A 12,415-nucleotide genomic window follows, 5' to 3' on the forward strand; every position below is an offset into this window, starting at 1 on the left:
CAACAGCAGGTTAGCAGGAAATGGCAGCTGTGCCAGTCTCTGAAGTGTGATGATATATCACGGAAATAGCCCAGCAGGGGGTTGCACTTGTGATCAGATTTAACCCACTGTAAATGATTATTAAGGAGAGCCCCTCACGTCTTCCAAAGCTCCTTCCCCCTGAGAGGAGAAAACGAATGCTGGGTTGCAAGATGCTTCGTAACAGCCTTTTCTTTTCAGCATACCTGACACACTGATAGTCGCTGCAGCTTTTGCAGTGCCGAAGGTTTTGCTGTGCTTGTTAGTGGCAATGCAAGTGAACAAGCCTGGCCTGGTGACATACACTTGCAGTCTGGAGTCAATCGCTTTGTCTTTCACGCTTTCGACTATGGATCCTGCAGAAACCTAGAAGATTAAAGAACAGAACAATGGGTTGAGGTTTGGTTTTGGGTTGTATTTTTTTTTAAAAGCTGGACCAGGTGAATTAAAATGTCGGGGAGTTAAAGTATGGCATGGTCAGAAAAGGAACTGCTTAAAACCGGCACCTTCATATCAGTTGACTTTACGGACACAAGCAAGTTTTAGATGTTCAAATCAGTGGTGATTTTGAGATGCCCAACGTGAGACGTCATAGGGGATCTTTTTCTCAGAGGGTGGGCGGGCCCACACTCTTTGAACATGAGGCCTAACATGTTTTAACTGTGTTAGCACTGCAAATCCAATGCCGGGGAGAGCTTGATTCCTTTCTGTTTCATGCTTCATCAGTAATTGTTAACTAAACTGCTGTTTCACAGGACCATATTCTGGTGTAATTGAGTTGAGAATCTGGTGCAGGATATTTCTTTACTGGTGAGGACACACGAGCCACAAAGAACATAGCATGACTTTGAGATTGCAGGACTCGCTGCTAGGGGGAAAGTCTTGTTACTTGTAAACTGCGCAAATTTACCTTTGAATTCACTGAATTTCATTAAATGTGAAGCCAAGGATTAGGGTGGGGTGGGAAATGGTTCTCCTGCCCTGTGAGAATTTGAGGTTTTGAAAATTTTCCTGTCCCAAATCAAGATGAAAAGTCAAAATCTCAAAAACTTTCACAAACCACTTTTACAGAATCTCTTTTCAGGGTAGAACTACCCTTTAAGGCAGCGTTTGAACAGAGCTAGCATTCTGCCTCCAATGTTATGAAAGGTCTGACAGCTTTTCTTACTTTGCACCCCCAGTAACGTGAGAGCGCGTTCAGATTTGGTGTTTCTCTTTGCCCCTTTCAGAAATCCATGAGTGAGCTGGGAGCTATGTGATTTTAGCCTGGGATAATTTCATGCTCAGTCTTTTTCTGTTGGTACAACCCATGCACTCACTGAAATTATAACTCCTGCAGAGTTACATCATGAAGTTAAAACTGAGCCCCTCCACCACTGATAGCCAGAAATAGTGTCAAACCATCAGGAATAATTCAAGTGAGAGAGTCGTGTCTGGATGCTAGTAGCGTTATCTATGGTGGGAATTAGGGCTAGTGATCTGGAACATCATTACAGGGTGCAGTTCAGCAAGGTACTCAAGCACGTGTCTAACATGAAATACAGGAACGGTCCCATTGAAGTCAATGGGACAATGCCCATCTCTAAAGTAACAAGCACCACAACAGTGGAATATATGCTCGTAATCGCTGAATCTCAAAAGATTGGGTATTCTAGTGTAGATGCTTATTCAAAGCTACATTATGGTCCAGCACCCTCAACTCCAGTTGAACTGAACTCTTGAACTGGATATGTCATGAGAAGAGACTTACTCGGGAGATTCCTAATACCTCCTGCTTTCAATCAGGCTGGAAACGTAGTGGGGGGAACTCCTGGTCCCATTGAAGCTATTGGGAATTTTACCATCGACATCAATGAGGTCAGAATGTCACCCATCCTTGTGCTTTGTTAGCACTTGCACTTCTGGACTTAAATGATTCTTTAAAGGTTGAGGTGTTTGGGTTAGAGTTTGAAGAAAGGTTAAGTTGGTGCTTATTTTATCAGAATCTGCCCACCCTCCTTATCTATGCTGGTTTCTGAGGTCTGCAGATCTGTACTGGGTCATCAGAAAAGTCCCTTCTTTACAGTTTACATTTTAGGCCAGATTCACCACCAGGCTCTGGATACTCTGTGATACTCCAGTGACATAAAGCAGCTGTGAACTCACTTTAACTGGCTGCTTAAGCCACATTTATGGCTTCTTTGTACTGCTGGTGGATCTGGCCTTCACATGTTGTGCCATATTTATTTTTAAATCAAGTGAAAAATAACAATAAACCTCAAACCGAGATTGGATCCATTCTGATTCGGGATGTGCAGCCTCCATGGTTTTGGGATTCATTGGCTAATGGCTAACGGCTCGCAGTTTCTGGTGGATACCCATACATGCACAGGTCACTAAGGGAGGGAGTCAGGCAGCAGGAAGGAGCAGGTGAGAGATCTCTGGAAACAGAATCAAACTGGAGAGAGGCAACAGAGCCAACAGGAAGGATCTGGGCCATATTTAGAATGGCTATTGCCACGCGGCAGGAATCATTCTTAGTATCAGTTATCCAGTATGATGTTAGGAGTGAGATTTCTATTAACAGGAATCAGTTCTGATAGGATTCATATCATCCCAGTGGTAGTTCAGCCATCGCCTTGCCCGTAGAAAATATCTGGCAAAATCTTTAACTAAATGCATGTCTTCCAAATAGCTCAGTACTATTGAAACTCAATTGGGTCACAAATATTCAGTATGGTTGCATGTTGTACCAGCTTTTTAAGTCACCAGAAAGCAGAGAAAAGGACAATGGCAGGGCTTACTCACCCTCAGAGCACCTCTTACATTGCTGTGGGATGTAACTGCTATCCCCAGCTCTAGCACCTCCTTAAAGAAATTGCTTTTTTCCAGGAGGATTTTTGTTTTAATTTCTAAAATTCCATTTTGGAACCTAACAAAGAAAAAGGCTTTACCGTATCTTTGTATTTAGCTTCATTCTTAATCCGTTGCAGTACTACAGAGTGCTACAGTTCAGTCCAATGGTGTCTTGCAATGACTCACAAGGGGAAATAGAAATGGAACGGTATTTTTGTTTGTTTGTTCATTGGCTAGACAAGATAGCTGCTGTTTAGAGGAACTTTCATTTTTCTGTTCCTGGGCAGTTTAATGACTACAGTGCTTTCATCCTCTTTAAACTTCAGGACAATTACAGGTCAGCGTTCAGAGACTATAACAAAACAGACACTGCCGGGAGCACATCCTCAAATTACTTGCTGTTGCTTGCAAGTAGTCTTTAAATACATGTGCTCGATTCCACCTGTTTCCTGGTTTAACTTTACGAAAGGCAGGCACTCATTAAACAAAGGTCTCCTTACCAGATTTAAAGCTATGTGGTGGAAGGCGTTCCTCTTGGGACTGTTTTTGCTTTGCAGGCATAGAGGTCAGAGCAGATCTGACCCCCCACACCCCACCCAAACCGTGCCAAGTTAAGGAATGGATTGAGTATACAAAGTTCAGCCCTTGGCTAGAGGCCAGGTGTATTGGTCAGACCCTCCTTTCTGAGGGATAGGTTTGTATTGACTGGATCTACGCAGAACAAAGGCACTAGTAAATCACCAGGTGAGGCAAGGGAGCAGGAAGTGAGGAGGGAAAAAATATTGATACTACAGACAACAGGCATTTAGGATCATGTGCTGAAGGCTCCTGATATAGTGAGGCCTATCAGGAGAGGGGCATCTTGCTTTTCATAAAGCTCTTACAAAGAAGGCAGGGACTTCTGTGGTTCTACTGTTTTCTCAGCTGCTCCATTGCTCCTACATAGGAACCCGATCGCAGACATAAGCGCCGCAGAAAGTGGATGTGAAAGAAGATGAGAACACACATCACCCAGCATGCAGGAGAACACAACAGTGGGCCATGCAGAAACTGGGAGAACGAATGTGAATGGTGGGGATGGCATGTGATTCATACTGAATGCATGAACCGCGAGGCAAGCACATGGGAGTATTATGCTCCAAAGACGCCAGAACTAGAAAGATAATGTAGCATTCATCAGCTAGTACTGTTACACATGGTCTTACGAGATCTTTTTTCTTAGCACGAGGCCCCTGTTCAGTCTTTGATGCAGGGTTGCTAGTTTTTTGACATCGTTTCCTTTTCGGGGAGCAGTTACAAGCAGCAGGAGAGTTTGCTCTCTGCCTTAATCTCTGTAATTCATGTCAATCCTTGGGACACGTTTTCTTCCTAAATCGGGCCTTGGCATTTGAGCTGAGATTCCTGAAAGAGGAGTTTGCCTTGCATGCTGTTTGTGACTATCTGTGTTCAAGGGCTGTTGCATACAGTGTAAAATTAACAAGTTTCACTAAAAAATACCCAGACAACACCTCATCAATTTCTCCTCCACAGAGGAACTGACCTGCAAGGCCCCAGCATCTGCTGCCATTCCACAGAGGCGCCACGATGCTACCTAACTTTCTAGGCCATTACACAGTGCTCATCACCAAGAGATTATGCCACCAAAAAGTCCCAATAACAGCTGTCCCTGTAAAACAGTGTTAAACCCAGCTGTAAAAAACAGTTGTGCAATATGGTCCAAAAACTGAATGCAGAAAGGGTCTGATTTTAATTAGGATCTCAAGCAGGCTTCCTCGTGTGCTATGCTCTTCCACTTTGATTACTCTAATGTACCCCTGCAGATGACAAAATTTGCACATGGACTTCATATTCTTTTCTATTGATACCCTCTATCCACTTGAACCCAAATAAAGATCTTTCACCAATGCTAGTAAAGATGAATTAAAGGAATTGAGGGTGTGTTGGAAAAAGCCATTTGACTACCAGTAAGATGATACACGAGACGCTAAACAAGGAGCCAAAGGATAAAGAAGTTAAGGCAATATTCTACCATGCATCCCTAAGCAGTGTGATGATGGGGAGCAGAAGGCTCTTGAGCCATTCTTCCTCGGGATTTCGGGGCAGCAAGTTCAGTAGTATTCCTTATGTATCAGACGTCTTGGGACATCACCCTTGAACCAGCTGATTATGGTTCCTGGGGGTCACGTCTAACACACAATGGAGCTGAGGGTCCATTACTTGTTTTAATTTTCACATTAGAGGACATTGCTCGCCATGCCCTGATGCACCCACTCTGGACAGGCAAGAATTTTGTCCTTAATGCAGAAAATGAGTGGGGGCAGTTCACAAATTTGGAGACCCTTTTTGGCAGGTTTTTTGCAAGCTCTAGCAGTGCATGCATTAATACTGACAGATCATAAAAAATCAAAGGGGAATCATCCTCGAATGCGGGTCTTTCTAATAGGGTTCCTCAGGGATCAATATGGGTCTGAAGCTATTCAACATTTCTATCAATGTTCAAGAAGTAAATATAAAATCCCTGCAGATCAAATGCGTAGATGACACAAAGATTGCCCTGGTCCTATTCAAACAAAATGCATTTTAATACAGCCAAAGGTCATTCATTTACAAACAAAGATTGTGGGTCACACCTACAAAATGGGGGACTGTGTCCTGGACAACAGTGACTCTGAAAAGGATTTATCGGGTATAGTGAACAACATGAGCTCCCAGTGTGATGCTATGGCAAAAGAGGGCGAATACGATCTTTGGATTTATAAATAGGAGGGTCTTGAGTAGGATTAGGGATGTGATTTTTACTCTATATACAGCATTGGTTAGATTGATACTAGAATAATTCATCCACTTGTCTTCTGGTGTCCACGTTTTAAAACAGATGTTGAAAATTGCAGAGGAGGCAGAAAAGAGACAAAATAACTTGCGAGCTGCAGACAACGCCTTCCAGTGAGAGACTTTTAAAGAGCTCAAACTGTTTGATTTAACAGGAAGAAGACTGAGCGCTGACTTGATTATGGTGCATAAGTATCTTTACAGGGAGTAAATACCAGGTAGTAGAAGGCTCCTCAATCACATGTAGAAAGGCAGAACAAGAAATCAGGGCTAGACATTAAAACCAGACAAATTCAAATGAGAAACAAGGTGCATGTTTTTAACAGTGAGGGAGATTAAGCATTGGACCATATTACCAAGGGAAGTGGTGCATTCTCCAACTCTTGATGTTTTCAGATCAAGATGGGGTGCCTTTCTGGAAGACATGCCTTAGCCAGACACAAGTTATTGGGCATATCACCGGGGTAACTGGGTGAAATTTAAGGTCCTGTGTTATACAGGAGGCCAGACTAGATGATCCAATGATTCTATCTGGCCTTAAAATCAATGAACCTGTGAATATTCCGTGTGGATAGATTGTTACAAAGATATTTTGTCCTAATATCCATCCCCTCCACCCCAATCTGTAGAAACAAGAACATCCACCTGGCACTAACATCTCACAGCAGTCTCATGCTATGATTCTCTCTGTAAATACAGTCAGCATGTCTTTTCCTGTATCTTTTTGCCCTATTATTATTGATATATTTGGCTATCGCTCAAAGGGATCATTAAAAGGAAAGCCAGAAAGGATGGTGAGAAAAGCCCCATAAAACACTAAGTCAGACATACAGATCTTTTTATGGAGAGCACCATTAATAACAACAGTACTGCACACTTCTATGGTGCCCTGCACCTAAGGATTACCAAGCCCTTTGCGATCATTAACAGGTCACTCACAACACACCAGTGAAGCAGGAAAGCACTGGATTTTTATCCAGAGTTTACAGATGGGGAAAATGAGACTCAGGGAGGTTAAACGATTCGTCCAAGGGGGCACGCTATATCATTTCAGACAGGAATAGAACCCAACTTGCTGGGTCCCAGTTCTGTGTTTTAGTCATTAGATCATGCTTCCTCCTGATGCCAGCCCTCATTAGTCATCAGTATAAAAGGGACACTTACAGCTTTCCCATTTTCAAGCCATGTGACAGTGGGAACGGGAATGCCTGTCGCCGTGCACTGCAGAGTCACCACAGACCCAAAGGTGACATTGTGGGATTCAGGAGCCTTCAGGATTCTGGCAAAAACTGTTAAAAAGACAAAGATACTAGTTAAGGAACTATTTAAAGGTGAAGCTGAGATGCTCTTCTGACATGGGGATGTTTCCTCTTCAGTAAATCTTGAAAGAGTCCAAGGCCTATAATAAATAAAAATATTACCTGTTTTCACTAGCGAAGGAGATGACAGTTATGGGGAGAGAGACTCTAAAAGGGAAGAAAGTGTCGTATACACGCTACCCAATATTAGTCAGATTTTGCCTTCAGATTTTTGTGGCCAACTCTGGCAGACAGCAGAGAAGAGTGCATGTGCATAATTTGGAGGGCAAAGTTTGGTGTAGTGGAATAAACCCATGTACAATGCATTGATGTGGGCCAATCTACAATAAATGCACAGCAAGCTGTGATTCTACGCAGCATAACCTGATCTCTTAGCTTAAAATAGGTTTCTCTATTTGTAGACAATCACCCAAGGGACCAGCAGAAATCAGTCGCGCTCACTATTGACAAGGTGTTGGGGGAGGGGCCTTTCATTAAAGTTCAGACTGAATTGTACTGGGAACCTCCGAGATAAGGACTTACCACAAATGATGCCCAGCTCCTGCGGTTCTCCACTCCCACCACATCATCCCTCAAGGGAGGAGTGGCTAGCAGTGCACTGAGAGGCTGAACTTGCAGAGGTCAAGTGCTGTGGGGAAAGCAGGGTCACACCTGATGGATCCAAGCGTCACCATGAGTTGTGTCCCTGGCCCCACACTGCTAGATACCCCTTCCACCTCCAGTGCAGGCAGCACATCAGCTGGTGGTCAGAAAACAGGGATTTTTTCGCAGGAATTTTTGACTTCTTGGCCAAAAAAAATCAGAACTGAAAAATTTAGATTCTGAAATGCCGCCATGATGAACCCTGACCTTGAAAAACATTTTTTTGTCTTTGGAAGAGAGTTATAAAGACGCCGTTCTCCTTGACTGGCCAGGGTCTCTGCTCAGACTAATCTTCCCTGGTACACCATGGTCTTCTCGCTCTTGGTAAGGGGAGGCAGTGCATCGTGGAAGTCCCTGAGCCTGGTGCATAATGGGAGACGGGGTCTCGCTGCAGAGCCTGGCCCATGAAGGAGAATGAGCACATCAGATGTTTCCCGATTGAAATATTTTGGGGTTTGGCCCAAGACTGAAGACGTTTTGAAGACCCCTTCAATAGGCATCAAGGAACCCCAGGGTAAAGGGCTGGTCACAGGACACCATGTTGTGCTGTCAGGTTTTAAGCAGAAATCTCCCCTGTCATCACTAGGGATTTGCTTAAAAACTGATGTTATGAACTTATTAATTTAAGTTGTTTTTAGTGAAGTAGGCTGGGCCGTTTTCAGATGGGAGTGGAGAGGTTGAGAGGGCCACCTACAAGTCTGTATTGGGGGTATACAGTGCAGCCTGTCATCCTCTTCCTTTGCCCAATTTCTGCATGATCACCCTTCAGCAGTGGGGACCATCGTGACTAGTAAGAGGACTTTTTTCGCCAAAGGTGGAATGGAAAGAGCTGCTATTGTGAGGTTATAATTCATGTAGTCTCTGAGCACCTCACAGTCTTTTAATGTGTTTATCCTCATAATGCCCTTGTGAGGCAAGGAACTGCTGTTATCCCCATTTTACAGATGGGGAACCGAGGCACAGAGAGGCTAAGTGACCTGCCCAAGGTCGCACAGGAAGTCAGTGGTAGAGCAAGAAAGTGAACATAGGTCGCCCATGTCCTAGGCTAGTGCCCTAATCTGTGGGTCATCCTTTTCTGGCTGCTTAGAATCTTTGTCCAGATAATGTGGCCTGAGGTGTAAGGTACCTTCTTCACTCTGTGCTCTTAACCACTGCTGGCCTGAGACACACAACTGTGAATCAAACATTGTCATAACGAAGGACCATTAATAGGCCTTAATAGATAACAATAGAAATATATTTCAGTTTAGAAAGCTGTCCATTCCCAGAGCACAGTTATTCACGAGGCCCCTGGGCAAGACCTATGTCTGAAGTTTAAACATAGAAATTAAAAGGATAGGAGGGCGTATCGCCAGTCCCTTCACTCCTGGACCCACTCCAGGCCCTCCCTCAGTGTTGTACAACAGTGACATTTATTTACATAGGAAAAAACCAAGTATCAGGATGGGTCAGGGATGGTATGTTCAGCTGCACAGCTGGTGCACCTCTTATAACACACCCCAGAGAAACCAGCACAGCTGTAGCCCAAGGCATTTTCTAGACCATAATGACTAGCTTAGGAAGGTCCAGCTGCTGCCCTGGATCTTATTTCAGGCCATTAACACCAGCTGTTTATCAATTCCCCACAGACTGAATTGCTTTTATAGTTTCTTCAGAGAAATACTAAACTTTCAGGGCTATACGCTGGCTCTGCATGTGTTCACGTGGTTCCCACTAAAGCCAATACCAGGCTGCATGCTCATTTCCAAAGCCACCTGATGGCCTTTAATGTGCTTCTCGTGTTGCTGCTGTTTTTTCAGTGCGCCACTGGGACTGAGTTTGAATGGTGTTTCTGCTGATCTGGGCCTTTACAGCTCATTTCAGACCCAAGCAATGAATTAATAGCATCCCATCAAATAGCACCAACTACAAGCATATGTTTATTTCTTTGTACTTTGTGTTTACCCATAGTCTGCAAAGTGCGTCTAGCCAGGGAAAAAGGCAGTGTTCAGGAATTATCCATTTATCAAAGGGCAGTTAGTTGCAAGAGGAAGAAATAGATTTTATCAGGAGGAGAGAGAAAGTGGACAGGGAAATGTATTGTGCTAAATAAACCAATGAAGTCAGCACACACAGCACCAGCATCTTGCACAGATTCACTTTTTCCTATTGCTGAAAAGAAAAAGCTCCACCTTCATTCCAAAGGGATGCTCAATAAGAGATCAGACCCAAAAAATAATGCCACAAGAGCTTTCTCGTGAAATAATGAAGATTTTATTTCACTTTCTTTTCCCCCTTGTAATGTCAAATGTAATGGAGATGAAAATGGATAGGAAAGATTTAAAACTGTGACCTTGGGGGAAAAAAATTATCTTTGGAGGAGGATTATAAAGACATGATTAACTTTCTCTTATGACACTAGATTGTTGTTGTTATTATTGTTTATTTGTATTACAGTAGCGGCTATAGGCACTGACCCTTGTACTAGTCATTGTATGTCTCACTTTCAAGGTCATTGCATCTGTGGTCCCTCAAGGTTATCCACTTAAGACTTCCAGCTCCTCAGCCATCACCTCTCTTGGATGGCGACTTGCTTCTCTCTCCTCCTGACAGAGGTTTTAAGGCGGCACAGCTCCCTGCCTTACACTGTGATCTCCCCAGAAAAGCAGTCAGTCTAAAGGCCAGCGCTGTGCTTTGCTTTCTCTCTGATGGCTATTGCCAGCTGTTACAAGTTACCACCCAGCTCCTTTTGAGCAAGCACATTGGTTCTTAAGGTAAATGCATTCCAGAGAAAACATATTAAAAAGAATAAAAGAGCCTACATGCATGCTAAAAGCTCACCAGCATTCACCCCGGCTCCAGCCTAGACCTCTGATAGGTGTCAGTCTTTCAAAGGGGTTTGCCCACTTGGTTACAAGTTCATGTCATTTTTTAGCTCAGGAACCAGAAGCCCTACTGGACAGTTCAGCTGTTGCTTGATACAGCTTGGGCCTTTGATTATCTGTTCCTGGAGACTGGAGATCAATCACCAGTCAATGGCCCTCTCCTCAGACCCTAGATACAACAGAGGCAGTGTTCTTGTATAACCTGAGCTATGGAATTTGCATGAATTGTTCTGCAGGAATTCCCCCACTTAACATGTATTGTCCCAAAACTCCACGCTTCTCTGGCACATTTCAACATCGTCTTTTGAACTCCTTACGCTTACATCCTTACGCTCACATCCCTCACACTGTACAAACACATAGTAAGAAGCAAATATGCCCTACAAACTTCACAATGTAAATAGACAAGATTCAGAGATTTTAAGGCCAGAAGGAACCATTAAGATCATCTAGTCTGACATCCTGGAAGACATAAGTCAGAGACGCTCACCCAATAATTTCTGCATCAAGCCCATAAATTATGTTTGAACAAGGGCATATATTTTTAAACAGACAACCAAGACAGAGAAAGGGTGGGAGAAAGTATTATTTTCTCCATTTTACCAATGGGGAACCGAGGCAGAGAGAGAGTAAGTGATTTGCTTAAGATCACGTGAAATCTATGGGCACTGAACCCAGATCACCTGATTCCCAATCTACTGCCCTAACTGCAATACTAGCTTTTCCAAAACTTCCACCTGAAACTTACACTAGCCTCAGTAAAAGTTTTGCCCTTTAAGTCAAGCTTCCCAAAACAGAGACCCTTAAAAATATACCACAAATAAACACCTCTCATAAACAGTTACATATCTTCCATCCTTCTTTCTGTGAGAACAAATCAGATATATTCATGTTTAAAGAAGGACTTTTCTTCCTAGTTGAGTTTCTCCTCTTAGTGTTACTTCAGTGAAGTTGTAGGCCCTTCTTTTTTTAAAAAGCGCCTCAATTCTACCTCCGATTTTGTGTGTGCAATGTCTTGCAAGTACATTTTCTAGCAACAAGGTAGTTACGGGCAAGTTTGCAAAAGTGGGTGCCTGAAGTTAGGCAACTAAGTCCATATTTAGACATCTAAATAAGTAGCCTGATTTCCAGAAGTGTTGAGCACTCACAGCTCACACTAATTTCGAAGGCCGTCATGGATGGGAGCTCAACACCTTTGAAAATTACACCACTTATTTTTATATCTATGTATTGAATTTAGATGCCTAACTTTAGGCACGCAGGTTTGAAAATTTTTCCCTAAACATCTGGGTGCCAAAGGACACACCTGCAATTATTTATAACCATAAAACGTTTCCTTTAATTATGTACAGACACACAACTGTGAGCACAAAACCAGAGGTATTTCAAAATAAGATCCACAGTGATGATAGCAAAACTATTTCCATGGCAATAAACTAGGGAGTTATAATATAACCAGAAGAGTGTGATTTCGTTGTAGGACAAATCAGGAGATGGACTGATGGAGAACATCTTTATATTTCTTAAACTGTAAGCTCCTCGGGGCAGGGACTGTGTCTATATTTCTTCAGTGCAGATTTGATCCTGACTGGGTTCTCTGAGCATGACTGAAATACTCATAATAGGACAGATTTCCCAAAGGGTTCATCTCCCACTTAGGGAACCCAATGAAGAAGCCAGGTTTTCAAGAAGAGCTCAGCACTGAGCAGCTTCGCTTGGGTGCCTAAATGGGAGCTGCTGGGTGCTGAACTCTTGTGAAAGTCTAGTGTAATAATAATTAATAAATAATAAACTACATCAGATATATCTCAGTGGCCATATCACCACTATTGGAAGTAACTGGCACCCTGGTTGGCAGTTGGGAAGCCCAGGACACAATAGGTCATGGAGACTGAACTACACTCTCAC

General features: G+C 43.2%; 1 protein-coding gene across 1 annotated transcript in view; it reads right to left on the reverse strand.

Moving 5' to 3' along the window:
• Positions 1 to 12,415, reverse strand: part of MUSK (muscle associated receptor tyrosine kinase) — a 69,776-nt gene that overhangs the window by 27,305 nt on the left and 30,056 nt on the right. The window contains exons 6-7 of the mRNA XM_067553208.1: positions 6,847 to 6,971; positions 225 to 384 (exon numbers count right to left, since the gene is read on the reverse strand). Of these exons, the coding sequence (XP_067409309.1) occupies positions 225 to 384; positions 6,847 to 6,971 (285 nt within the window). The remainder of the gene's footprint in view (positions 1 to 224; positions 385 to 6,846; positions 6,972 to 12,415) is intronic.

Source organism: Emydura macquarii, unplaced genomic scaffold (genome assembly GCF_026122565.2).
Source record: "Emydura macquarii macquarii isolate MOO-44397 ecotype Brisbane River unplaced genomic scaffold, CSIRO-AGI_Emac_v2 contig_1451, whole genome shotgun sequence".
In the NCBI taxonomy this organism is placed as follows: domain Eukaryota; kingdom Metazoa; phylum Chordata; order Testudines; family Chelidae; genus Emydura; species Emydura macquarii.